Here is a 27,917-nt window from a genome sequence, read left to right as displayed (position 1 = left end):
GGCAAGCAAACAATCCCCATAGAACACACAGTTGATGTATTTTGAAATTCGCAAAAATTTTACAACGAAGTTGAAGAATGGGGGTACGATAACAAGGGTGGAGGAAATCGGTCATAGAATAGGATAAAACGGTATAATTTCCAGTCTAAGGGGAGCGACGACAGTGCTAAAGCAAACACTCGCATTAAGATGACTGGCTACTTTCTATTACCTTCGTCAGTGGTAATGGGAATCTAATGAGAAAAAAGATGGGTCCCGTTTCCAACACGCTACCCCGGCAACCAAGGATACAGGTAAGCGCCAGGTCGATGATGCCCGCCGCTAAACCGAGGGCTGAGCGGGGGTCTGTCACGGGTGTCCGAGGATTCAGCGCCCAGTCCTGCGACCGCGCTCCGGGCTCCCGGCCTCCAGGCCAGCATCCTTCACCTCAGCACCGTCTCCCGGCTCGCCCCTCGCGCCTCCCTCATGGCAGCTCCCACTTCCTCCTCCTCCTCTTCCTCGGCCCCTCCCTACACTCTGTCTCAGGGCCCGAGTCACGGGCGCGGAAGGGTTGACAGCCGCAGCTCTGATTCTCGCGCAGCGGCGCTGGTGGCTGTGGTGGCGACGGTAGCAGTGGCAGCGAACTGGCTTGACAACGGGAGAGGTGGCAGCAGCAACCCCGCCGACGCCGACGCCATCTTGACAACCAACAGACACAGCGTCCTTCGCGACAGAAACCAGGGGGCGGGGCGGTGAGGGGCGGGGCTCTCGAGCAACCAATAGGAGACTCTGGCTGCCCCTCCTGCTCCAAGCGTCTCTGCTCGCGGCGGGTAGGAACCTTGGCACCTCCAGCGACCCGAGCCTTTGCAGGAGCTGAGAGTTAAATTGTACGTTAGAGGCTGACTCACTTCTACCTCCCTTTTTATGAGGATATTTTCGTGGGGGTAGTGAAAGTGATGAAAGACAGTGAGAAGCAAAATCCCCAGATACAGGCAACACCACCATGGGGATTCTGAAATGATTGCCTCAGAGATAATTCAGGATAGGATCTGTAAACTACCGAATCCTGTTGTGGGCTTTGACTTGTGAGTCTTTTCGGGGCATTCTATCCCCCAAACATCTTCTCTTTTAAAAAGCTCCTTAAGTGGAAATTTCCTTCCTCTGCATTCTCTCACCAACTCTATGATGCTTCTGCTGTTACTTTGGCAGTCGTCTTCCTTGCCATTTCCCTACTTAAAAGGTCTACACTAAAATGGTGCCTGCCTTGCTGCCAGATTCTGGAAATAGACTATCACAGCATTGGTGGCCTGGAAAGAAGTCCAAATTTAACCTAGTAATCTGGGAAGATATGTCAAAAGAGAGCATATTGAAATTGTTTCAGGAAGTATGGAAAACTTAATGATTTTCGAGCCATCAGGTTAATAGCTATGCAAGTGAAATTTTGAAAAAAGGCTGAGACTTTTTGTTGGAGCCCATTATAAAAGTACATATAAATTCTGACTATATTTCAGCCAAGTTTTTTTTTTTTGGTGGAAAAATTCCCAGATTGGAAGCAGAATGTACAAACCAAATAAAGATCACTCACTCACCATTCAAATGTTTCTGCCATTGTGATCAATTTGTTCATTTTTAGAGTTCAAATAACAAACTTTTCCTTTGAAACTATTTAAGTTTTTTTTTCAAGTTTTGATGCAATGACCAAATTGGAATGTGCTCTGGTGACTGAGATTTTAAAGTGCCACAACAAATCCCGTTTTGATTTAAAACGCAAAACACATAAGCCTTCTTCAGGACAATGCCAAGAGGATATAATATATAATATTGGTGGAGAAAGGCCTAAATGTGTGCATTTGGATGATTAACTACCTTGGCAAGTTTTTAACTGGCTTAGCTACAGGCATTGACCTTGATTCTGTTCCCGCTGCTATCATCAAAAATTTCTCTAGGGCCAATGAGAGAGAGGGAGAGGGACAGAGAGAGGGAGAAGAGAGAAGGAAAAGTAGGATAGTGCAAAGTGCAAATGAAAGGGAGAAGGTTATGGTTGCTGTTTGGAGTATTTAGGCATGTTTAGCCTTCCTCAAACTCTAGCTTTTGCTATATTAATTTAGTATATCAGAACTCCAGGCACCTTACTGCTTTGTTACATGATATAGTAGCATTAAGAAGCATAATTTGGTTGCTTACAAATGTCGCTCATATAAACATTCTTCATTCAAATGTTGCTTTACAATGATAACCAAGAAGAAAAAATTTAAATATCAGCATTTTTTAAATCACAGGAATGATTTTTTGACTTTCAGATTATTTCTTTCTTCAAGCTATTAAGCAATTTTTTCATTTTTTATTTAAGTTGTATAGTCCTGATTCTAAAAAAGACTTTAAGATTAGATATTTAGAATGTAGAAAAATAATTTGAGGCATTTATAAACTCTCTTGACAGGAAAGGCAAATATGGTTCAAATAATAAAAAGAATATACTAAAATCTCTATATTTTGTCAGAAGAGACATCTGTATTAAATATAATGCTTCATTCTTTCATACTTCAATAAAATCTTTTTTTTTTTTTAAATTGAGCATGTGGCAAACTAGGTGCTGGGAATACAGCAGTAAACAAAACTTCAGAGTCCCTATGCTCATGAAGCTTGTATCTATATTTTTCTTCCCCACCAGAATATATCATGTAGTGAAAAGTGCTATGAGAAAAATGGAGTAGCGTAGGGAGATAGAGACTGATGTCAGTTCTATTTTAGGTAGGATACTCAAGGAAATTCTCTGAGGAAGGGAAATAAGGCCAGCAGTCTGAATGAAGAAAAAAAGGTTGCCATTCAAATATCTGGATGAAGAATATTATAGGCAGAGGATGCTGTAAATATAAAAGGTAGTAATACACTTGATATGTTTAAAGAACAGCAACATGAGATTGGAGAAGTGCATGGGGGATGTACTTCATAATCAGTGGAGACTTATATAGTATGCAAGGGATCAATATAAAATCAAACTTCCAATGGAAGGAATGCCACTGGAGAATTTTGAGTAGGTGAGTACTATCATCTAATTTAGCCTTTAAAAAAGGATCACTCTAGCTGCTGTGGGAAATTTAGACTATAATTTAGACTAGATATAAAGTGGCTAGTTTGAACATTATTATAGTAGGTTAGGTGAGAAATTATGAAAACTTGGACTGTTATGGTAGTAATGGGAGTGGCAGGAAGTACTCAGAATTAACTTTGAGCCAATAAGATATGTTGATGAAAGGTTGTGGCAAGTGAGTAGGAAGAAAAAGAGTTAAATGTGACTCTCAGATTTTGGAGTGGAACAATTGAATAAAGGGTGTTGCCACTTGCCAAGTAGGGAGGAATAGTTCGAGGGTGAGAGAAAGGATAAGATTTAGACTTCAAACATTTTAAATGTGAGATGCCTATTAAACACCCAACTTTATTAACATGGTCTCATAAATTGTTAAATATGTTCTATTTACAAAATGTACTAATAATAACCACTTCATATTTACAACGGATGTTCATATAACATCTAATTTGAATACCATTATAACCTTACGCTTTATATGAGGCAGCCTGTGATGAACAATTTATTGAGGTTTCATTTTTATCTTGGCTGAGGCTATTTTTTCCATCTTCTGCTGAAATAATTTTTGCTCAAGTAAGAATTTCCTGAATTTGTCTCTGGGCAAGCTGTGGAAGAACAAAGAATTTTAACGTCTGGCTGATTAAAAATTGCTAAAGTTCTGCCATCTTCATTTCAATTTCATAAGACTTCAAATAGAAATTTAAGATTTTAAAAATCATCGACATTGTGAACAGTGTTAGAGTTGTATTATAGATCGAGTCTAATTAATAATAATAATAATGACACCACCTAACATTTGAGTGCTTATTGTTTTCCATGTACTGTGCTAAGTGCTTACATATATTAAATCATTGAACCTAAACAACCCCCTTCTACAAAGGAAGTAATTAAGCTATAGTGATATTAGGTAACTTTGCCCAAGTTTGCAGAGCAAAGGAGTGGTGGAATCAAGATTCAAACCCAGGCAGTCTGATCCCAGAGCCAACACTCACAACCACCCTATACTGCCTCATTGGAGAAACTTGAAAGTTTCACTAAGATAATAGATAAGAATTGTTTGGGTTTAAATAACAGATGGTGAGAAAGTCAAGTTAGAGAATAGATAGCTTAAGATGTTAATTTATATTTGAGTACCTATTGTTTACCAATCACTATACTAGTACCGTAAAAACTATGGGCTCTGCCCTGTGGTTCTCAGGCTAGGAAAGGAAATAGAGAAAATAATACCTTGAACAGGAAGCAAGACTCAGGCAAGTTTTGCTTTGCATCTTAATTTGAGGCTAGTGAAGACTTAAGCATGTTTACAAAATGAAGAGGAGTCATTGTATAGTAGAATTTGAAGTCTTGTCAAAGACATTGACCTATCAATTTTCAGAGTGGTCCTTTATACTCAGAAATTTTAAAGTTTTAACAATATAGATGTAAAACATACAAATCAATTAATGCACTTAATATGCCATCATTTAACAAAAAAATGTATATTAGTTTCAGGTATACAGTACAATGGTTAGACATTTATATAATTTATGAAGTGATTCTCCCAGTTACTGAAGCACCCATCTGACACTACACACAGCCATTACAATGATATTGACTATATTCTCCATGCTGTACTCTACATCCCTGTGAATGTTTTGTAACAACTAATTTGTACTTTTTCATCCTTTCCCCCTTTTCACCCAGCCCCTCAACTCCCATCGCTCTGGCAATCACTAGCTTGTTTTCTGTGTCTGTGAATTCATTTTCATTTCGTTTGTTTTTTTCGTTCCTTAGATTCCACATATAAGTGAAATCATATGGTATTTATCTTTGTCTGACTTATTTAACTCAGCGTAATACCCTCTAGGTCCATCTGTGTCATTGAAAATGGTAAGATTTTATTTTTTGTATGGCTGAGTAATATTTCACTGTATATATGAACCACAACTTCTTTATCTAATCATCTATTGATGGACACTTAAGTTGCTTCTATATCTTGGCTATTGTGAATAGTGGCAGTGAACATAGATGTGCATATATCTTTATGAATTAGTGTTTTTTTATTTGTTGGTTTGTTTTGATAAATGCCCAGAAGTGCAATTGCTGAGTCAAAAGGTTGTTCTATTTTTAATTTTTTGAGAATTCTCCAAACTGTTTCCATAGTGGCTGTACCAATTTACAATCCCACCAACAGTGCATGAGGGTTCACTTTTCTCCACATCTTCACCAACTTTTTTTGTTTTATGATTTATTGATGATAGCCAATCAAACAGGTGTGAGGTAATATCTCATTGTGGTTTTAATTTGCATTTCTCTGAAGATTAATGATCTTGAGCATCTTTTCATATGTCTTTTGGCCATCTGTATGTCTTCTTTGGAAGAATACCTGTTCAGGTTTTCTGCCCGTTTTTAAATTGGATTTTTTGTCTTTGTTGTTTATTTTTTTGTTGTTATTGTTGCAAATATCTTTTCCAATTCAGTAGGTTGTTTTGTCATTTTGTTGATGGTTTCCTTTGCTGTGTGAAAGCTTTTTAGTTTGATGTAGTCTAATTTGTTTGTTTTTTCTTTTATTTCTCTTGCCTGAGAAGATATATCAGAAAAAAATTACTAATAGCAATATCAGAGTTTACTGTCTATGTTTTCTTCTAAAAGTTTTATGGTTTGGGATCTTATTTTTTTATAATAGTGAAAATGTACTTTATTTTAATACAATAGCTGCCAGCAATATACTGGTTCCAGAGAGATAAAAGAAAATACAAGCATTCTATAATAAGTTTTCATTTGCCTTTCAAGTAATTCCAGAAGTCTTACATTTAAGTCTTTAATTCATTTTGAGTTTATTTTTGTATATGGTATAAGAAGGTGGTTCAGTTTTACTTTTTGCATGCATCCGTCCAATTTTCTCAACATCATTTATTGAAGAGACGGTCTTTACCTCATTGCATATTCTGGCATCTTTTGTTGTAGATTAAATGACTGTATAGGCATGAATTTATTTCTGAGCTTTCTATTCTGTTATATTGATCTGTTTTTATGCCAATACCACAGATCTTTATGATCTGTGTTTGTTTTTATTCCAGTACCATAGCATTTTGATTATTATGGCCTTATAGTATAGTTTGATATCAGGTAGTGTGATATCTCCAATTTAGTTCTTCTTTCTCAAGATTGCCATGGCTATTTGGGATCTTATATGATTTCAAATAAATTTTTAGATTATTTGTTCTTGTTCTCTGAAAAACGCCATTGGTATTTTTATAGGGATTGCATTGACTCTAAAGATTGCTTTGGGTAGTACGGACATTTTAATCATGTTAATTCTTTCTATTTATGAGCACAGTATAGGCTTCCATTTGTTTATCTTCTTCAGTTTCTTTCTTTAATGTCTAATAATTTTCTGAGTATAGATCTTTACCTCCTTGGTTAATTTCATTTCTAGATATTTTACTGTTTTTGATGAAATTGTAAATGAGATTGTTTTCTTAATTTCTTTTTCTGATAGTTCATCATTGGTGTATAAAAAATGCAACCAACTTCTGAATACTAATTTTGTATCTGGCTACTTTACTGAATTCATTGATCAGTTCTAACAGTTTTTTGGTGGACTCTTCAGGGTTCTCGCTATATAGTAACATGTCACTTACAAATAATAATAGTTTTACTTCTTCCTTTCCAATTTTATTTCTCTTTTTTGTTTGGTTTCTGTAGCTAGGACTTCCAATACTATGTTGACTAGAAGTGGTGAAAGTGGGCATCATTGTCTTGTTCCTGATCTTAAGGAAAATGCTTTCAGCCTTTCCTCAATGAGTGCGATGTTAGCTGTAGGCTTGTTTTATATGGCCTTTATTATGTTGAGCTTTGTTCCTTCTATACCCAATCTGCTGAGAGTTTTTACAATAAATGGATGTTGGATTTTGTTGAACACTTTTTCTGCAACTATTGATGTGATCGTATGGTTTTTATCTTTTGATTTGTTACTGCAGTGTATCATATTAATTGATTTGTGGATATTGTATCAATCTTGCATCCCAGGAATTAATCCAACTTGATCATGGCATATGATATTTTTAATGTATTGCTGAATTCAGTTTGCTAATATTTTGTTGAGGATTTTTGCATCAATGTTCATAAGAGATATAGGCCTATAGTTTTCTTTGTTTATAATGTCTTTGTCTGGTTTTGGATAGGGTAATGGTGATTTTGTAAAAAGAATTAGGAAGGCTTCTCTCTTCTTGAATTTTTTGGAATAGTTTGAGAAGAACAGGTGTTAATTCTTCTTTGAATATTTCATAAAATTCACCTATGAAGCCATTTGGTCCAGGACTTTTGCTTTTTGGGAGGTTTTTGAATCAGTAGATTCTATTTCATTGGTGGTAATCAGTCAGTTCAGATTTTCTATTTCTTCTTGACTCACAGTCTTGGAAGATTGCATATTTCTAGGAATATATCCATTTCTTCCATATTGTCCAATTTGTTGGCATATAATTGCTTATAGTATTTTCTTATGATCCTTTGTATTTCTGTGAGATCTGTAGTTCTATTTTTTTTCTGATTTTATTTATTTGAGTCCTCTCTCCTTTTTTCTTGATGAGTCTGGTTTATCAATTTTGTTTATCTTTTCAAAGAACTGGCTTTTGGTTTCACTGATCTTTTGTATTGTTTTTCTGGACTCTATTTCACTTCTTTCTGCTCTGATCTTAATTATTTCCTTCTTTCTATTCACTTTGGGCTTTGTTTGCTGTTCTTTTTTCAGATCTTTTAAGTGTAGGTTAGATTGTTTATTTGAGATTTTTCTTGTTTCTTGAGGTAGGCCTGTATTGCAATGTTATTTCCCTCTTAAGATTGTTTTTGCTGTGTTCCACAGATTTTGAGTTGTTGTGTTTTCATTTTCATTTGTCTCTAGATATCTTTTGATTTCATTGTTAACCCAGTCACTGTTTAGTAGCATGTTATTTAGCCTCGATGTGTTCGTGTATTTTCCAGTTTTTTTCTTGTAGTTGATTTCTAGTTTCATACCATTGTGATCAGAGAAGACAGTTGATATGATTTCAGTCTTCTTAAATTTATCAAGACTTGTTTTGTGATCTAACATGTTACTGATCCTGGAATATGTTCTACATGCACTTGAGAAGAATGTATATTCTGCTGCTTTGGGGTGAAATATTCTAAAAATATCAATTAAATCTATCTGGTCTAGTGTGTCATTTAAGTCCACTATTTCCTTGCTGATTTTCTTTCTGGAAGATCTGTTCATTGGTGTAAATGGGGTGTTAAAGTGTACTATGAGTGTTTTACTGTCGATCTCTCCCCTTATGTCAGTCAATAATTGCTTTATATATGTAGGTGCACCTGTGTTGGGTGCATATATGTTTACTAGGGTTTATGCTTCCTCGTTGTAGTGATCCCTTTATCATTATACAATGCTCTCTTTATCTCTTATTATAGCCTTTGTTTTAAAGTCTATTTTGCCTGATATAAGTATTGCTACCCCAGATTTTTAAAATTTCTATTTGCATTAAGTATATTTTTCTATCCCTTTACTTTCAGTCTGTGTGTGTCATTTGATCTGAAGTGGGTCTCTTGTAGATAGCATATGTATGGGTATTGTTTTCTTATCCATAAGCTATGGATAATAATCCATTCAGCTACCCTATGTCTTTTGATTGGAGCACTTAATCCATTTACATTTAAAGTGATTATTGATAAGTATGTACTTATTGCCACTTTATTAGCTGTATTTAATGGTTTTCTCCTGCTTCTTTTTGCTGAAGTCCCCTCAACATTTCTTGTAATACTGAGTTGTTGGTGATGAATTCCTTAAGCCTTTTGCTGTCTGGAAAGCTCTTTATTTCACCTTCCATTTTAATTGATAGTCTTGCTGGGTAGAGTATTCTTGGTTCTAGGTTCTTTTTTTTCATTACTTTAAATATTTCTCGCCAGTCTCATCTGGCCTGCAAAGTTTCTGTTGAAAAATCAGCTGACGTCTTATGGGAGTACCCTTGTGGTTAACTAACTGTCTTTCTCTTGCTACTTTTAAGATTCTCTCTTTGGCATTTTAATTATGATGTGTCTGATGTGGGTCTATTTGGGTTCTTATTGTTTGGGACTCTTTGCAATTCCTAGACTTGTATATCTAATTCCTTAACCAGGTTAGGAAAGTTTTCTGTCATTATTTCTTCGAATAATTCTCAATCCCTTGCTCTCTCTCCTCTCCTTCTGGTATCTCTATGATGTGGATGTTGGTATGCTCGATGTTGTCCCAGAGGTCTCTTAAACTGTCTTCATTTAAAAAATTAATTAATTGATTAATTAATTAATCAATTAATTTATTTATTTATTGTGATTTTGATTGGGTGTTTTCTTCTACTTTGTCTTCCAACTCACTGATTCGATCGTCTGCTTCATCTAATATGCTGGTGATTCCTTCTAATGTAGTCTTCACTTTAGTTATTGTATTCTTTATTTCTGACTTGTTCTTTTTTATGGTTTCTATGTTTTTTTTATGCTTACTATCTCCTGTCGAAGTCCTCACTGACATCATCCATTTTCCCCCTACATTCATTGAATATCTTTATAATCATTGTTTTGAACTCTGTCTCTGGCATGTTGCTCGCCTCCATTTTGTTTAGTTTTTTTTTTCTGGAGTTTTCATTTGTGGCATGTTTTCTTGTTTTCTCATTTTAGTTGACTCTCTGTGTTTGTTTCTGTGTATTAGGAGATTTATTATAACTCCCAGACTTGGCCAGATGGCCTTATGTAGTAATTGTTCTGTGTGACCCAGTGGCAGAGTGTCTCTGATCACTTGTACCAGGGGCTCTGAGTATGTTCTTTGTGTGGGTTGTGTGTGTTCTTTTGTAGCTAATCCTTGATTGTTGTTACTACGTCAATGGATGGCGTTGCCTCTTGGGCTGACTAGCTGTGGGGATTGGCACACTCATAAGGTATGAGCTGCTGTGTGGTGGCTGACCCCATGGAGTGAGATTCACTCTAGCAGGCCTGTGTACCTGTTGAGACCACCCTTTGGGTGTGTCACTTTGAGGGCTACTCAGATGGTGCTCTGTTGTGGTCTGAAGCCAGCCTCCAGGTGTGTTTATTCTGGGGACACTTGGGAGGGGCTCCCCTGTAGGTCAAGGTCAGCTGCTACCTTTGATTGCTCAGGGCTACCTAATAGGAGCTACAAAATGATCCATAGATGGTTGCTATCTCTGCTGGATCTGGAGGTGAGTTGGAAAGACCACACTGCAAGCCGAAGTCAGTTACCCCCAGTACCAGGCCTGGGGCAGTTCAGTAAAAGGATAAATGTGCCTCAAGTCCCAAGGCTGTCTGCCAGCTGCCCGTATGACTCTGCAGCTGAAAGAGGCTTTGAGTGATAAGAGAGTTGGGTGGGGCAGGGCAAAGTGAATAGATTTTACTCGGATTGAAGAATCCAGTTTTGTGCCAATGCTGAATTTGTGGCTTCCTATAGAAGTCTCAGATTGCAGCAAGGCCATCTACTGCTGCCTTAGGCCTTCAGACACCAAGATTTGTTTAAGAAATACTTTAGCTCAGGGTGGGGCTTGGGGCCCACCATCAGAAATCTGTCCCAGGATGCATGGGCTATGAGCATGCTGCGCAAACTGAGGACTTTTGTTTGTTCTCGAATTCATGGCTCGGGGCAAGCACAGGGTGTGGCTTACTGCCTGGGAATGAGCTTGTTGCATGCAATTTGTGGTTTGGTTGGTGCACGATGTCAGGGAGACATGGGATGGAGTGTGCCAATCTCACTGGGCCAATGCAGTTTCAGAACTAGCTGTGTTGGGGGTAGGTTTAATGGAGTCAAGATGGAGACTGTCTGTAGACTGCCCCAGAAGGGGGCCAGACAAAAGAACAATGGCAGCTGTCTTTCCAGCCCTCACCCCATGCTGTACAATTCAATCTTTCCCTGTATGTCTCTTGCGCCTCTTGAATTGCCGACCCTCTGCCAAAGCCCAGGGTGAATGTCTGCAGGTGAGTGAGTGTGCGCACAGGCCCTGTAAGGGAGAGGTCTATGTTTTCAGATTCCTTTCATCTCTCTCATTTGGCAGGAATCTCCACTGGGTTTTACAGTCAGATTTTATGGGAACTCCTCTTTCCGGGACAGGAAATCTGGGCTGGGGAGCCCCTGTGAAGAGCTAGGGCCCCTCATTCCTTCAGGGGACCTCTGTAGTTGAGCTCTCCCTCCTGGTTTTCAACTACTATGCCCAGTTTCATGTCTGTCCCTCCTACTAGTTTCTATGTGACTTTTTCTTTATATCCTCAGATGTATGTGTTATGACCAATTAGACTTCAGATGATTTTCCAAGTTGATTTTTTTATAATTTTGTTGTAATTTTAATGCAGTCATGGGAAGAGGCAAGCCCCACTTTTACCTAGCCCGTCATCTTGACCAGAAAGCCCTAATTTGACAATCACTGATAGCTAAATTCAATTATAAGCATATTTTAAGTCTGAATCACCTATCCTCTCTATATGTGTAGACTGATTAAATTTCTACTTAGCACTTCAGAATGTCAACTGATGGTTATTGCCATCAATTCAACACCAACAAGAATCCCCAGTTTGGGGTATAATGATGAAGGAAACTTTATTCAGTGCCAGCAGATCAAATGTGATACAGCATGGCTATGGAACAGCTCAGGAGTGTTACAGCTCAATTATGAAGCAGCATGGCTATGAGGCAGCCATGGGGCCAGGCCCCTGTCTGGCTAGACAGCTCTGTTATACTCTGGTCTGGTCTGCTCTACCCGCTCTAGTATGGTCAGCTCCACTCTGCCCTGCACTGGTTTACTCTGCTCTGCTCTAGCAAGCCACCTTCAGTGTTTCATCTTCGGTGTTTCGGCTCCAGATAGGGAAATACAGACTTCAGTGGAAAGAGACAATGAGCTCCCTGAGCCAGAGGCAAGCTGACTTATAAAAACAGAAGTCCACACCCCTAGTCCATGATTGGTTCATCCTCATGTAAATGAGGACTTCAAATCCTTGCAGTTTGATTGGTTCAGAAGGCACTGTCCTGATTGGAGAATAGAGCCACTCTAATTGGTTGATGAAGATGCTGATGGGGGAATATAGCTGGGAAAGCCTCTGTCCTGTTGGCTGAAGTACTAGGAACTCCTTTATAAGGGCTGGCTCAGATGGCAGGAACACAGTGCAGGCAGGTAGTTCAGTGTGAGAAGCAGATAGCTTAGTGCAGCTTTCTCCCTGAGATGTGGTTTACGTGAGAGGCTTCTGTTTATAAATGGCTGCTAGGCTCTGTTTTTTATTGTTGTTTGTTTTTGTTTTTGTTTTTGTTTTCAGATTTGAGCCATAGAAATGTGCAAAAGTTAAAGGTCACCAGGAACCATTATTATTATTCTTTCTCAGGGTCCACAGCAGAAATAGCTCTAATGTAATACTGTTCCTACTCTATCACTCATTTCTACTTTCTTATTATTTTTATGCAAACCAGTTTATAATTATTGAGGTATAGCTTATGAAAGCCTTTTTTTCTTAAGGCAAAATAGATCTGACTTATAAAACTGATGAATTTATACATTTATTATCTGTCTGTCTTTCTATCTATCATCTATCTATTGCCTATATTCTAAAAGCATGGATTTATACTGCAGGTATGTAATGATAAAAAAGGATTTTTGTAACTTCAAATAACAGGTTCTCTAGAGATTACCTTCTTTTCATATGAAGGATGTTGTTTCAAAAGAGGGCATGGAAACTGGTAAGTATTGGCTTGTGTTTTTGTTGGACATGTTCCAGAAATTTTTGAGTGAAGACTTTAGACACTGCAGTTCCTTCCACAGAGAGCTGACTGATATTTGAAGAAGGTTTTCATTTCTCTAAGAAAAATATGATGTATTTTCCCCAGGCTTCACTCTTGTTCTTAAATATATGTATTTTTATTTGTGGAGAAGCTATACAACGTAACTGTGGACATCAATCTACGGTAAGAACTTCAGCAATATTATTTTAGCTAAGAAAGCATCATTATATGGTTTTAAAAATATGTGTTAGATGTTTGAAAAGATTATACTACCCAATATAATTTATAAAAAAATTAAAGTGTTTATTTAGAAATGCTGAAACTTTGCTTAAATAATATTATTTTTAAACTTAGTAAACCATAAATTGAGGATTGACTCAACATATTTCTTGTGAAAATACTTTAAAGAAATTGCAGATCTCTGTTAAAAACTATCCAGCAACTTTCTGATTAACTTTGATCATGAAATATCTGGTAGGTAATAAAAAAAAAATTAACTTCATTGTCAAAAAAACCCTATTCTATGAAATTTCATATTTTAAATATAGTATTATGAGTGATTATCTAGGACATTAGAAAATTTTATTCAAAACAATGTCAGAGTAATAGCTAATATAGTATATAGGATACTATGACTAAATGAGTATGTGAATGGTATATAATTAAATATTGGTTTATAATTTTAAAATGTTATGAAATGTATTTGCCACTGTATGAATACTAATTTCCAAAGTACCAAGGCTGAAGAAGAAATATGTTCTAGGAAAGCTACAGAAATATTAATAACTTAATTCTCTAAAATACTAAAGTTTTAAGAATCTTATTTAGATATAAAAAAATATAGTTGTAACCTAGATTTTTAAAAAATCTAGTAGTTAGTTATAGGAGTAGAAGAGAAAGAATAAAAAAATTAAAAATAGATTTATATAACAAAATATGAGTATCTTTCTGGGGCAGATATCTTTTATAATATGATTAGCTCTTTACATTTCTCTCAATATCCAGGTTGAAGGAGGACAAATAAGAGTCATTTAAATCTATATAACTTAAACCAGAGAATATTGTAACATTGAAGAAACCAGTAGTACCAACAAAAATAGATACCTTTGGAATGACATACTTTTGGAATGACAGGCTTTTAAAAATGACATCTGTTGTTGATTTTGCAAAGCAAAATTCCATGCTTTTTTCCCCCCGTTATTACTGATACTTTAAAAGCCTATGAATACTTTACTTTTCAAATCTCTAAATACTTTAGTTTTTTACAAAGGCAACAATTCTCCTACACATTCCTCCTCCCAACATGATTTCTAATAATTGGTGACAAAAAGTCCATTTGGCATAGAAATGTTGTAGGTATCTCAGGGAAACTTCTTAGTCATGTTCAAGGAACTTCAAATTGCAAGATTCCCAGCAGAGGGATGATTTAGCACTGTATCACACATAGAAATGTGCAAAAGTTAAAGGTCAAGGCCATAGAGCCATGGTTATAGAAAGTAGACCCTAAATGTAGTCTGCCTTCTGTATTTGTGGGTTCTGCATCTGTAGATTCAACTAACTGCAAATTGAAAATGTTTGGAAAAAATGTTATGTTGTTGCTGACATTTACTATGCAGTTAGGCCTACAATGGTTCCATGTGTACTGAACAGGTATAGACTTTTTTTGGTCATCCCTAAACAATACAGTATAACAACTATTTACATAGCATTTACATTATAATTTAGATATGATTTAAAGTGTACGGGAGGATGTACATAGGTCATATGCAAATACTATGCCGTTTTATATAAGGGATTTGAACATTCATGGATTTTGGTATCTACAGGGTTCCTGGAACTAATCCCCCATGGATAATGAGGGATGACTATAAATCCTTTTGGAATTTGAGAAGAAAACAGGGTAGTGAAAGGACTAAATTAACATATACTTATTATTCACACCCAAAATCTACCCATAGGGTTTATTTGTGTAAGTTTGAACTAACCAATTCATTTCATTTTTTTCCCCTAATGATCATCCTTGTTATGTTCTGAAACTTCATCTTTTCTCTATAGTCTTTTATTTATTGTGTATTAGGTCATATATCATACTTAACATATTTTTTCTTATTTCTATTTTTTAATGTAAAGGATTCTACAGTAGTTAACATTGTGGAAGATGTATCTAATGCAAAAGATGAAAATAAAAGTTATGATACTGTTTATAAGGAAGATTGTGAGGAATCATGTGATGTTAAAACCAAAATTACAAGAGAAGAAAAACATTTCATGTGTAGTAAGTATTAAAAATAACCACAACTATAAAGGTATATGATTTGTTATTTCTAGGTTGGACGTGGAAAGAATATACTTTAGCTTTTGTTTGGGCCATTTTATATATGTCCTGATCATCCTAGGCCAGAAGTTTTATGTGTTTTGCACACATAGTATGAGCTTAGTAAATATTTGGTAAATGAACAAATCCTTCTTCTATATAGTCCTGTGGCATCAATAGACCACAGAAGGAAGGGGCAAGCCAGATGTGACTGATAGCAGTATTGTGTCAATTTGCCTAGGGCTATTTTCTTGCTTCCATTGGAAACACTTGGAAATATCACCTTAGTTTTGAGGGAGAGAATTCATTAATATTGAGTAACTGCTACAATAGATATAGTATAAATCCACAGCAATTTATGCAACAAAACATAAAAATAAAAAGTTTTAAAATCTCAAATTTTGTTTAAAACTACATAGTAACAGTGTAGTGATTTTCATGGTCTACATATTTACATAGAGGGTGAGATGAAGAAGGAAAATCAGAAGTGGAGGAGATGATAATCTGATCAAGTTCTTACAGGACTTTAATTCCTAGGTCAGAAAGTATGAAAACCTCACTTTAATGTGCTTAATTCTATGTGTAACACAAGTTGTCTCAGGCTTCTCAAACCAGTGAGTGTAGCTTTAGGTCCATTAAGAAAGATGTCTAAAACCAAAAAGAATTTAATAGAAAGTTAAAGACTGAAAGTAAAATAGAGATGAAACATGGTGAAGTAAATTTTAAAATATCAAGAATTATTAAAGTGATTCTACTGCTAGAGTAAAAATTAAGAATGTAGAAATAAAATATTTTTTAAAAGAATAATGTATGCAATAATATGTGGTTCCTTTTGTTACAAAGGACATAATTAGAGAAACTTGCATGAGGTCTAAGAAATATGTGATAGTCAATGTTTATATCCTGATTTTGATGGTTGTGTTGTAGAGAATGTCTTTGGTGTAAGAAATACACACTGAAATCTCCAGGGTCATCATGGCAGTATGCTCTCAAATGATTTAGGAAAAAGTTATTTGTACTGTTCCTCCAACTATTTTATAAGTGTTTTAAAATTAATACATTTTTACAAAGGAAAAAATATAATGAAAATTCAATCAGAAACCAACCAACCAAAACTTGATTAAGATTTATTATGTGTGTATATGTATGTGTTTGCAATTCTTTTATATAAAAATATAGCACTAATAGAAAAAAATTAAAAGATTTATTTTTAAAATTACACTGCATGATAGGAGATTATCATTTTTTACTTTCTTATATATAAAGTAAGAATCGATTAGTCTTATACCTCCTGCTTCTATACCTCTCAACTTATAAAGTGAGAATTGATATTCAGAATCTTGTCTCTCAATTACATCAAATTAAATGATCTGGAGGTAATTGAAATTATTAAGAAACATAGTTTTATTAAGAAATGATAAAGCAGTGTGTTCTTGATTAATCTCAAGTTAAATAAAAAATATAACTAGCATATACAATACTGAGTATTTAAAGATGTTATTGTTTACGTATTTATTCAAAATCATTGAAACTTATTATTTTTCATTGTAATTTGTTTCTATAACAATATAATATTTAATAAACACTTTTTATTATGATTTAAGGAAATTTGCAAAATTCTATTATTTCTTACACACGAAGTACCAAAAAACTACTAAGAAAGATAATGGATGAGCAACAAGCTTCCTTGGATTACTTATCTAATCAGGTATGGATTTTTGAGTATTGTGTGGTTATTGTATGTATACATTGATATACTTAGCTAGAAGTACAATTATTTAACTTTTTAATGCAATTATTTAACATTTTTAATGCAGGTATCTATTTAGTGGTTACTATGTTAGAGGTACCATAGTGAGGCTCAGACAAACAGAAAGCAATAACAACAAAAAAGCCTTCACTTAAGCGTTATAAGTCTAGGAGAGCAGAAAAATGTATTGAAAATGCTGTGAATGCTGTTAGAATGACACAAAAGAGATATCTAAGATCTGAGATCTGAGAAACCTTTCCAGATGATAGAACTCTTGAGCTGAGTCATGATAGATGAAAAAAATGCTTCAAATGTCACAAAGGTTAGGTAAGAAAGCTAGGGCATTCCATGCTGGGGAACTACTTGCAGTTAGTGCAGTGGTGGAGTGGCTGATGAGGTAAGGGTATATAAGGAAAACTGACTTAAAGAAATAGGAACTAAATCATGCCACACCAAGGAGTCACTGAAGTGTCTGAGCAGGGAAATGAAATAAATAGATTGGCAGCTGGAGTAGAGAATAACTTGAGGGAAAACAGAGGAAGGAGGCAGGGGAACCAGATAAGAAATTATAGCAATGGTTTAGGCAAGATATAAAGAACAGATCTGTAAGAGCAGTCAAATGAAGAAATGAGCAGATAAAAATGTGCAGGAGTTAAATGGCATTGAATTTAATGGTTGCTATTTAGCTATGCCTTTACTACTTTGTTAGAACAAGAATTCAATGTAGAGAATGAACATTATCTACATTTCAGAGCTGGATTTATAAGAGGCTTAGAGATATCAGTTATAGAATTCAGCTAAAGGAAGTTTGTTCAGATATAAATTTACTTATATTTGTGCACATGTATTTAGGTAAATGAGCTCATGAATCGAGTTCTTCTTTTGACTACTGAAGTTTTTAGAAAACAGCTGGATCCTTTTCCGCACAGACCAGTTCAGTCACATGGTGAGAACTTTGATATTTCAGCCTTTTCATACTTGTCTTTTATTGCTTAAAAATTTCCTGAACAGGTTGGTGCATTTAGAAGTTTTGTTTAAAAAACACAGCTCACTATTATCTAACACATTAGAGGACTAATACTTGCCATTAAGCAAATTTCAACCCACACTATGTGTACTTTCCTAAATTGAAAAACTTTTCTGACTGTTTGAAAGCCATGGCTGCATATAGATATTCTGAATCTGTTGAAAACAGCATAGTTTTATGTAATTGAATTCTGGGCTCCCCTTTACATTTTATTAATAATTAATCTTCAGTTAGAAGAAAAGAAAGTTTCAGAGTTCCTTCCACCTGTAAAAAGTATTTTTGACATGTTTGAAGTGTTATAAATTGAGACTTAAAATTTGAAAAGAAAAAGAAACAAGACAGAAGCAAACTGGAATTTAATACTTTTTGTACTAAAATACAGTATAGTAATTCCTAGCTATGACATTTTTGTTTCCAACAAAAATGCCCCACAAATCCTACCAATATGAATTTATATCAAGAAATTCCAAGCAGATAAATATCATTGAGGGCCTATTAGTGTATGATCTGTCTTTTTTCATTACAAAGAGAAGGAAATAAATAGTTACTGAGAATCTCCTATGTGTCAGGTATTAGTAAGACAAGCACTTTTACATGCTATTATTTTGTATTATTTTAATGTATCTCATTTATTTCCCATAACCACCCCTCGGTAGGTAGAGTAACATGGTAGTGAAGAGCACGGAGTCTGATTTCAGACTGCCTTTTTCAAATCCCTTATCCACTGGTTCCTTAATATCAGTTTCCTCATCGGTAAACCGATAGTACCTACCTCATAAGGTTTTCGTGAGGATTCATGAAATTCATGAAAATCTCCTAAAATATTACCTGATGCATAGTAAGACAATATAAGGGTTTGCTATCATTAGGTGAGGAATATACAGCCCAGAAAAATCTAAATATTCTATTCATACTTATTTGGATGGTGATGGCAAAAGAGAAATTCCAACCCAGGTCAGTCTTTGTGAACTTCTATCATATGTCTGTTCATAAAGTTATTCTAATATCTCAACAATTCAGGACAAAGGCAATGAATCTATTTCTCTTGTAAATGAAAGGGAAAGCAAAAATTGTCATAGCTAACTTTTTGTAGATGACATCTTCTCAGTATTTACTGTGTGCTAGGCACTGTGTTAAGTGCTTTACATAATGCCTTATAATGTAAATCATCAGAATAACACTAAAAAGTAGATATGATGATGATGATGATTGATGATGATGATGATGATGATTATGATGATGATGGTGGTATTACACATGAAGAAAAGAGGTTAAGTAACTTAGCTAATGTTCTTGGCTAGTGAGAAGTGGAACTAGGACTCTAATGCAGTCTCCTGGTTCTGGAGTCCCAGGCTTTACATGTTTGTTTTCCTGGGTAATTGATACTTGTAAGCGTTGAATTTATTTTATTACATTTATAAAAGATAATATAAAGTATATTAGAGTAAAATGTAATATCTATATCCATCTATTATGTTTACAGTTCCTTGGCAAGTTGAATGGTTTGAAGAGGGTGATTGCAGGGTGCTATAGTTCTAACTATTGTCAGCAGAGCAGGCTCTAGCTTCAAGCATAATTTTTGCTTGATGAAAAAAGTGATTTTCCCCTCCTCCCTTTGCTATTGGTAGTAGTGATCTCTAACATATCAGTGTCTCTGAAGTTTTGAATAGCATAGTCAATGATATGCCAATAGTAGTTAATACACTTACTCCTTTGGATTTTCTCCTCCCCATACGTATAAATTACCTTTACATATAATGCCCCTAAGACAAGCCTAGATTTCTAAAAGGGTGTTATTTATTGGGCAAGAGAATATATAATTATAAAATATAATTAAATAAATATTGATCCCAAGTGAAACTTTTAAACAGTATTGAATACAAATAACTAACAGTGATATTATATTTATTGCAGCATATATTCTTTAATCCCAGTTCGTCCATATATTTTCTCTTTATTTTTAAATTTAAGATCAATTTTCATTTCCAAATGTTAAAATCATCCTATCATTACTGGAAATTATAATAATTTCAGATAGCACTGTTAATTCTCTATACTAAAATGACTGTCTTAAGTGTAAACTTAAAAATATCCTAAATAACTAATTTTATTTTTTAGGTTTAGATTGTACTGATATTAAAGATACCATTGGCTCTGTCACCAAAACACCAAGCGGTTTATACATAATCTATCCAGAAGGATCTAGCTACCCATTTGAGGTAAAGTTTTTTGTTATTATATCAATAGGATAAACATCCAACCAACTTAATGTTAAAATTTAATTGTTTTAATATATTTTTTCTTCAAAAATTTTAAATAAGTTAGTAAAAGTTCCAGTTTCAAAATTTTAGTTTTCTGGAATTTTTTACACAAATCATGAACATGTAAAGAAACTAGAGAATCTTTCCTTCCTCTATTTGAGTTTTCATGGTTATGCTTTTTAAGGTACATCCATTTAGTGTAAGATCTCATATTATCCTTATGGTAGGCAGAATTGTGCAATATAAATACTTATTTACTTTAATTTGCTTCTGGATATTAGAAAATGATGATGTGCTTTGCCTTGTAGTTGACTAAAAATACTTTGATTCCTTCCCGTATATGGTTATAATTTCTTTAGATGACAAGTGATTTTATAAGAAACTAATAATTAACAAAAACATTCATTAAAATGTGAGACAGATTGAGAAACTGATCCATTCTTAAATTGAATAAAATAAATTACTCAAGTTCTATATTAGGATTTCTAGAATAAATTTCTACTAGAAATTACCTACTTGAATATATATATATATATATATATATATATATATATATATATATATATATATATATATATATATATGATTTTTGGATGCATTTTGTGCATAAGAAAATTTATGATACTGATATTCCACTTTATTGATAGTCTTTATTACACAATAAAATAATTTTTTTGTAAGTAGATACTACCAATTTCTATATTTAAAGTTACTAACATTATTTTTTGACATCTATTGACAAGATGTAAAAAATTTTAAAATTAGGAGGGAAATAATTTTTTTTAAATGACTTAAATTACTTCACCTACAGATTCAAAAATGGACCTGAACAAATGTGGAAAGGGAAGGCTTCTAATTTTTGAAGAGTGAGATGCATAATTACTTCTTTTGTGGGAAAGCATTGGTTCTCTAACTTTCTCCACACTGACTTTCCCTGTGTGTGGGAAGTTTCTAATAGAGAGAATTACTCTTATTTCCTCCCTATGTCATTTTTATGGGTACCCTACAGTTGGCCTTTTGAGGGCATTTTACACAGTATGAACAGATGAATGCCTGCTGAGATGGGGCACAGATTATGCCTTTCTGTCTCAAAATTCCAATCTAAATGTAGGCTTTTGGAGAACAGAACAATCTTAGGTACATGGGCATATTTTACAGTCTGTTAAAAAAAATCAGCATTTTTAATTCAAAGGAAATGTTAATTTGTAAAAAAAAAGACATCACTATGCCACATCTTGTTAGTACTATTATTAAATTGAAAAATATTTAAAATTAAGGAATGAGAATAACCTTAAAATGCTACAAACACCTATATATTTTTTAAAAATGACTGATATGTAGACTGTACTTAGAGTAACTATAACTTTGTTTTATGATAAAATTATTTCTAGAGATTAAAAAATAGGAATATATTCATTATAATTGCTTTGAAAGTTGCAATGAAAGTATCTTCTCTTTCTCTAGGCTTAAGGGTGAAGCATAAATTTTATATCAAAGAATGAAAATAATAGTATGTTATTTTTGTCTTTTCTGGGTTGCTTTTAGGTAATGTGTGACATGGATTACAGAGGAGGTGGATGGACTGTGATACAGAAAAGGATTGATGGGATAATTGATTTCCAAAGGTTATGGTGTGATTATCTGGATGGATTTGGTGACCTTTTAGGTCAAATTTTATTTATTTCTCTTCTATCTTTTATTCTTCTTTTTGGTATTATGCCTATAGACTGTGTGTCTTTTGGTCAAATCATTAGTAAAAATAGCAAATTCTTGTGAATATCACTCTCTTAATGTGCCAAATTATTTTAAAAAGTATGTCTCCATTGAAAATTTAGAAATCTTTATTTTTAGATACCTTTTGAAATGTTATCTGAAAATTCTAAATTGGGTGTTTATTAAGTATCTACTATGCACCCAGTAGAATTCTGGCAGGTGCTCAAAAACTATTTGTAGAATGAAAAACTGAATGGACAGAATTGTCATTAACCTTTAAGTTCTTCAGATATGCTGTGTCTACACAAACAAATGAAATGGAGAATTTAGGTATGTGGCTGTACAAAATCAAATATGTGAACCAAGAGTAGTGTTTTATAAAAATATCAATTAAAATCAGTATGTTCAAAATTTGAAAAATGTAAACCTCAGTTTGATTGTAAAAGCTGTTTACATTATTTCTACACAACAGCATCACTTTTGCAGGTAAATAGAAATATCAGTATTTCTGAACACTCTAGAATTTCATATTAGTTGGAATGTTTGCAGGTGATTTTGATTATTTTTATGGTTATTTATGCTGTTATTTTAATTTTGATCATTTTTATGCTGTTGTTATAATTTAAATCTTTAGCATTCCATAACAATGTCATCCAAGGATTTAGCACTAAATGCCAGTGATTTTACAAGGGACATGAAACATAATAAAATATCATGTACAAGGCCAAATAGCTGCCATGCTATGGAGTGCAATTAATATACTTGTATTTTTTCAGCATTATCCTCTCAATTTCCACTGAGCGCTTCCTCCTGATTTCAGGCTCTAGATTGTCATCTTCCTTAGATTATGCTTATTTCTATGGAGAAATTATGTGAGTTTTGACACAAAGGTCTTTAGGCAGTTATCCTTCATGTGAACAGACATCTTTGTATTTGGGTACATATTTTTTAAAAACTTGGATTAAGTTAAATATATTGTTAAGTCTTAAATTTGGGGTTAGAGTAGAGGGGAAAGATGGCAGGGAAATTTAAAATGGAGAGTCATAAACTGGGGGATACTAGATAGACCCCTAGGAACCCATCTTACTTTCTGTATTTTTTTTCTTACTTCCTATACCGCCTTTCTTCCTGTACTTCTTCAGGATAATGTTCAATTCTAAGTGGGCATGTAGCAAAAATACCCCTGTAAGCTCTGGAGAAGGACTTAGTATCTTACCTATAGTTCTAAGAGTTTGAGTACTGTCATACTGTCCCTCAACTCTTTGAAGTTTGTTTTGACTAGACGCAGTAGGGAGAGGTAGGAAGCTGTTGGCTAGAACATGCAAGAAATCTACAGTCTGAATTAGGTAGATTAATAACTCATCCTGGATCTGTAATTTTCTTGGGAATATTGACCCAAAACCTGGGGATATACCAGTGTTGCTACATTCCATATCCATTCGTAGGTGATTCACAAGCTGCATTATAACAAAGAAATATTTGTTCATAAAGTGTTATTCTTAAAGACATAAAAAATAATTTCAGCTGAGCTTTATCAGAAAATGTGTCTTTAAGGGGTACTGATTTGGAGGTTAAACCTTTTATATTTACCAGTACCCTTTATTTCGTTACCTGCCATAATATTTCTATTAGCTTTTTGTTGACATGTTTTAAGGTAAAACTTGACTTTTTACTTAATTAATCTTTAAATGAATTTTAAATTTTAATTTGGGGAAATAAAAATGAAACAGTCTAGTTATCCTTAGTCTAGTGAGGTAGAAGTGGATTTTTTTTTTCTGTAAATTAGTCAAACATTGATAATCTTAATGAGGTCCATTTAGTCCCTCCAGCAATTTATGTGAGCCGTTTCAGAGGTATTGAAACATTAAACAACACCAAACACTCAATAATCAAGGGTTATTCTAATTTGTATGAAAAATATTTTTAAAGTTTTTTAAAAATTTTTTTACAGGTGAATTTTGGCTAGGACTAAAAAAGATTTTTTATATCGTAAATCAGAAAAATACCAGTTTTATGCTGTATGTGGCATTGGAATCTGAAGATGACACATTGGCTTATGCATCATATGATAATTTTTGGCTGGAGAATGAAACAAGATTTTTTAAAATGCACTTAGGCCGGTATTCAGGAAATGCTGGTAAGTTCTTTATTCCTAAAATGATCCAGAAGATTTAAACATAACTGACTCAGTATTAGGTGAAGATAAAAGGAATGCATTTTTCTTGGTAATGACATACGACCAATAACAGAAAAGATTAGCAATGAGAAAACTGGCCAGGTCTTGAGTTTCAAAACTGTGCTGTGATTGTTGCACTACATTATGATTTTGAAGTGCTTTAGACTCTTTAAAACAATTTGCCATACGTAATCTCAGTTGATTCTTTAGATAGAGAGCCTGTGGGTGAGGCTGGGAAAGTATTATTGACATTTTCACATTCAGAGAAGTTGGCATTTAGAAGTCATAAAACGTTAGAGCTGATCTTCACTCTTCTCACTTTACAGGTGAAGAAACATGAAAGATTAAGTGACTTGCCCAAGATTCCCAGCTCCTCACATTTGAGCCAGGGCAAGAACCCAGGAAGGTTATTAGAAAAACTAGTTTAATGTTTTCCACTATATCTTGGTGCATCTACTCATTTCCAAATACATTTAATTTGTTAGAACTTCAAAATACTTGATGTTAAATTTATATTTTGATGCTAGAATTTTAACTTTAAGAAAAACTAAATTCAATGCTCTTGTATTTCAATGCTTATGTATTTTTGGTGCTAGAAATCCAGAAATGAATGAGATATATTCTTAGCTCCTTAAATGATAACAATATAGATGGGATAAATAAATTGAATACAGAAGACTAATAGAGCTTTGGGGGTTAAAAGGAGGGAGAAAATGATTTCAATTAATTGCATACAGAAAATCATTATGGAAAGGTATTTTTCAATAAGAGTTTATATTAGATTCAACCCAGGAAGCTTTTGAAAGTCCTGCAGAATCTCACTCAGTAAATTTGGGCCCAGGTATTTGTGTTCACAGATGGATATGTTGGCATCCTTATGGTTGAGACCCACTGATTTGTACTTGGAGAAATGGATAGGCTTTTGGCAAATGAATGTTGGCAAAAAGAGAAGCTTGAGTCATGGCACAGAGGTAGGAAAATTACTAGGTATGAAGAGTTGTCTGGTATGGCTGGAATCTATGACATCTGAGGGGGTTTAGCCTTGGGATATTAGGTAAAAGTCTGAAATCTTTCAAATTTTGATATAGAATAAAAATTTTAAAGAGTTACAGTATATAATTTTTAATGCTTCATCTCTAAAAGTATAAAGAACTATCTAAATATGGAACATACTATGTTAGGATAAGTTTATGTGGGGTCCCTAAAAGACAATTAGTATCTAAGTGGGAAATGAATTTTATAATGGCAAAAATGTTTCTTCATTATAGAACTTTCAAATTTTGGCATGCCCTACTCTACATTTTCCCAAAAGGATTGTTAAGTAACTTTCAATTGTTGATCACATAATATAGTTAAAATAAAGAAGTTGTCGATAGACTGTAAAGACAGGAACATAGATTAAACCAGAGGGATAAGTGTGATTGTGTATATGGTAGAAGTGGGCTACAAATCTGACTTTGAGCTCAGAGCAAATATAGAAATATGAAAGTTGAACATTTGAACAATCTGGTTGTTCCATGAAAAAGATATATATTTCTGATTGTAAAACCTGAGAGGAATTTCTCTGGGTTCTCAAGGAAAACAAAGTGCCATGTTTTCTAACTACTCTCACAGAAAACATGATGACGAGTTTTAATGAGTTATTTCTCAAAAAATAGATCTATACATTACATTTTTGAAATAATTTATTAAATGTAATTCAGAGAGAGTCCAATCTGCTGTATGATCCTTCTGAGGGCTGGACTTCCTCCAGAAGGAGTATTGGTAGAGGGATCATATAATTTAGGCAATGCTCTGTAAGTGTTGTCTCTCTCATCTGAAATTCTGAAAAGTATTGTCCTGTACGGATGTTGAAAATATATTATCTCCGTAAATACTTGCAGTATGGGCATTTTGCTTCCCATGAGGAACTGAGTCAGAGGCTCTGGGTATAAGTATAGGATACGCCACCACCACTAATGAAGTTTTCCAGACTCCTCAAAGACATATCTCAAGAGACTTCAAACATTTGGAAGCATATGGGCTTTGAATTTTTCAAAGATTTTACATAGCTTCACTTTTAGTTCAAATATATTAGCAGAGTTTACCTAGTGAAATCTAGGTATAATGGGACTAATTAGAATTTTTTATTTATATAAATTTTATAAAACAAAACATGTCTCCTACCCCTGCCACTTAGTTAATTGGGTTACCTTGGCTAAGATCCTTAATCTTTGAAAATTATTGCAAATATTGGGGATATTGTACATACAATGTCCAATGTAAGCCCTTTAAAAATTGTATTGTTTTTAACTACAATCCAATTAGTTCATATATCATGTGGAGAGCATTGGAAAAAAAAGGCACATCTCAATAGGGTACCTAATTTTTTCTTGAGGGTATTGGGCATTTTTAATAAACTTGGTAGCCTATAAATAAAACAAAACAAGTTTTGCAGTTACAAATCTAAGTTTTTTAAAGGTAGAAGTTTCACATTCATTCATACCTCTCTATCTAAAGTGCTATAAAATAGTAGTGGCATGAAAATCTAATTCGTGTAAATTATTTTCTTTTCCTAAATGATCAGTCATTACATTACTCTTCCCAGAAGAGTGACAGGTCTATACACCACCTTCTTTGGCCTAAATTATTTGATATGTTTATACAGCCAAACTTCCATTTTAGATTGTGATTTTATATCAAATGTCCACTTAAAAAAAAACCTATCATGATGAGGAATTCATCATCAGATTTTGGCATATTACAATCTGGAGGAGGATTTGTAATATGATACCTTAAAGAACATAATTCAAATCTTATTTCTGGATGCAATGCTTTTGTATAATAGGCTGGTAAAGGTCAATTAAAATTACAAAAATTGCCTATAAATTTAGCCATTTAAAAAATCTGTTTTACCCAGGTGATGCATTTCGGGGCTTCAAAAAAGAAGATAATCAAAATGCAATGCCTTTTAGCACATCAGATGTTGATAATGATGGATGTCACCCTGCATGCCTGGTCAATGGTCAGTCTGTGAAGAGCTGCAGTCACCTCAATAACAATACTGGCTGGTGGTTCAACCAATGTGGTCTAGCAAATCTGAATGGCATTTATCACTTTCCTGGAAAACTGTTTGCAACTGGAATCCAGTGGGGCACATGGACCAAAAACAGCTTACCTGTCAAAATTAAATCTGTTTCAATGAAAATTAGAAGAACTTATAATCCATATTTTAAGTAATTTCATCTTAAATTGTAATGCACATTCTACAGTTATTTTTGATAATATATAAAAGATTTTACTCAGCTTCTCATTTTACTGAGTGTTTCAAACATTTTAGCCAAAATTTAACTATAGATGATGACATGTAGGGTATAATTAAGAGTATAATAAGAATTCTTTAATTTTTGACTTTTATAAAAGAAAACATGCCTCCATGTATGCTTTTACTACTAACTATATTAACAATACATAATAAAATTTGTTTTAAGTGAATTACAACCTGTCTTCCTGGAATCTATTGTCTGTTTAAATGATTTTTTTCTTTAAAGCATCAAACCATAATACATTGTTAGAAAAATTAAAGAGAGCATTATGCTTATTTATATATTCATACTAAGTGGTTACTTATATAATTTACAGATAATTTCTATTGAAAACATTATAAAGAATAACTTTATGCTTTTATTATATAAACTTCACATGGTTTAAAAACCTTACTATTTCCAGGTGATTCCACAATATTTTATAGGTAACAAGTGTTTGCTGCAAAAATAAGTCCTTGTTTTTACATTTCATTGTGGTCGATCATTTTATTATTGTTGGTAATAAATTTATCATACATTTATATCCTGATCTATTGCATTCTAAAACACATTT

The 27,917-nt window shown here is 33.9% G+C and overlaps 2 protein-coding genes across 11 annotated transcripts in view; one reads left to right on the top strand and one right to left on the bottom strand.

Moving 5' to 3' along the window:
- CEP126 (centrosomal protein 126) overlaps positions 1 to 533 on the bottom strand; it is a 93,516-nt gene extending 92,983 nt beyond the window's left edge. For all 7 annotated transcript variants that reach the window (XR_002782541.1, XR_002782542.1, XR_002782543.1 and 4 more), the window contains exon 1: positions 292 to 533. Coding sequence is in view for 4 of the 7 variants with exons in the window: in XM_011369441.2 (XP_011367743.2) it covers positions 292 to 419 (128 nt within the window). In the remaining 3 variants the exon portion in view is untranslated. The remainder of the gene's footprint in view (positions 1 to 291) is intronic.
- On the top strand, positions 15 to 27,533 carry ANGPTL5 (angiopoietin like 5). Of its 4 annotated transcripts, XM_023536129.1 has the most exons (11): positions 158 to 293; positions 581 to 866; positions 2,731 to 2,845; positions 12,713 to 13,001; positions 14,949 to 15,093; positions 16,737 to 16,840; positions 17,735 to 17,828; positions 20,028 to 20,128; positions 21,716 to 21,836; positions 23,835 to 24,020; positions 26,959 to 27,533. In XM_023536129.1, exons 4-11 carry the CDS (start codon positions 12,906 to 12,908, stop codon positions 27,276 to 27,278), a joined length of 1,167 nt encoding a protein of 388 aa, XP_023391897.1. In that variant the 5' UTR covers positions 158 to 293; positions 581 to 866; positions 2,731 to 2,845; positions 12,713 to 12,905; the 3' UTR covers positions 27,279 to 27,533. The 4 variants fall into 4 exon arrangements, with proteins under 4 accessions (XP_023391895.1, XP_023391897.1, XP_023391896.1 ...); XM_023536127.1 differs by lacking the exons at positions 581 to 866; positions 2,731 to 2,845 and adding an exon at positions 15 to 96 and having other exon boundaries at positions 221 to 293; positions 12,924 to 13,001; XM_023536128.1 differs by lacking the exon at positions 581 to 866.
- Positions 27,534 to 27,917: the final 384 nt, after the last annotated feature.

This window comes from Pteropus vampyrus, unplaced genomic scaffold (assembly GCF_000151845.1).
Source record: "Pteropus vampyrus isolate Shadow unplaced genomic scaffold, Pvam_2.0 Scaffold148, whole genome shotgun sequence".
Classification (NCBI taxonomy): domain Eukaryota; kingdom Metazoa; phylum Chordata; class Mammalia; order Chiroptera; family Pteropodidae; genus Pteropus; species Pteropus vampyrus.
Note: the sequence above shows the minus strand (reverse complement) of the source record. Positions and strands in the feature narration are given on the sequence as shown.

Coding starts and splice junctions, on each gene's coding strand:
- ANGPTL5 (XM_023536127.1), top strand. CDS start 35: ATGTATTTTGAAATTCGCAAAAATTTTACAACGAAGTTGAAGAATGGG. Junction 97..220: donor AATGGGGGTACGATAACAAG/GGTGGAGGAAAT, acceptor TACCTTCGTCAG/TGGTAATGGGAATCTAATGA. Junction 294..12,923: donor CCCGGCAACCAAGGATACAG/GTAAGCGCCAGG, acceptor TATTTTCCCCAG/GCTTCACTCTTGTTCTTAAA.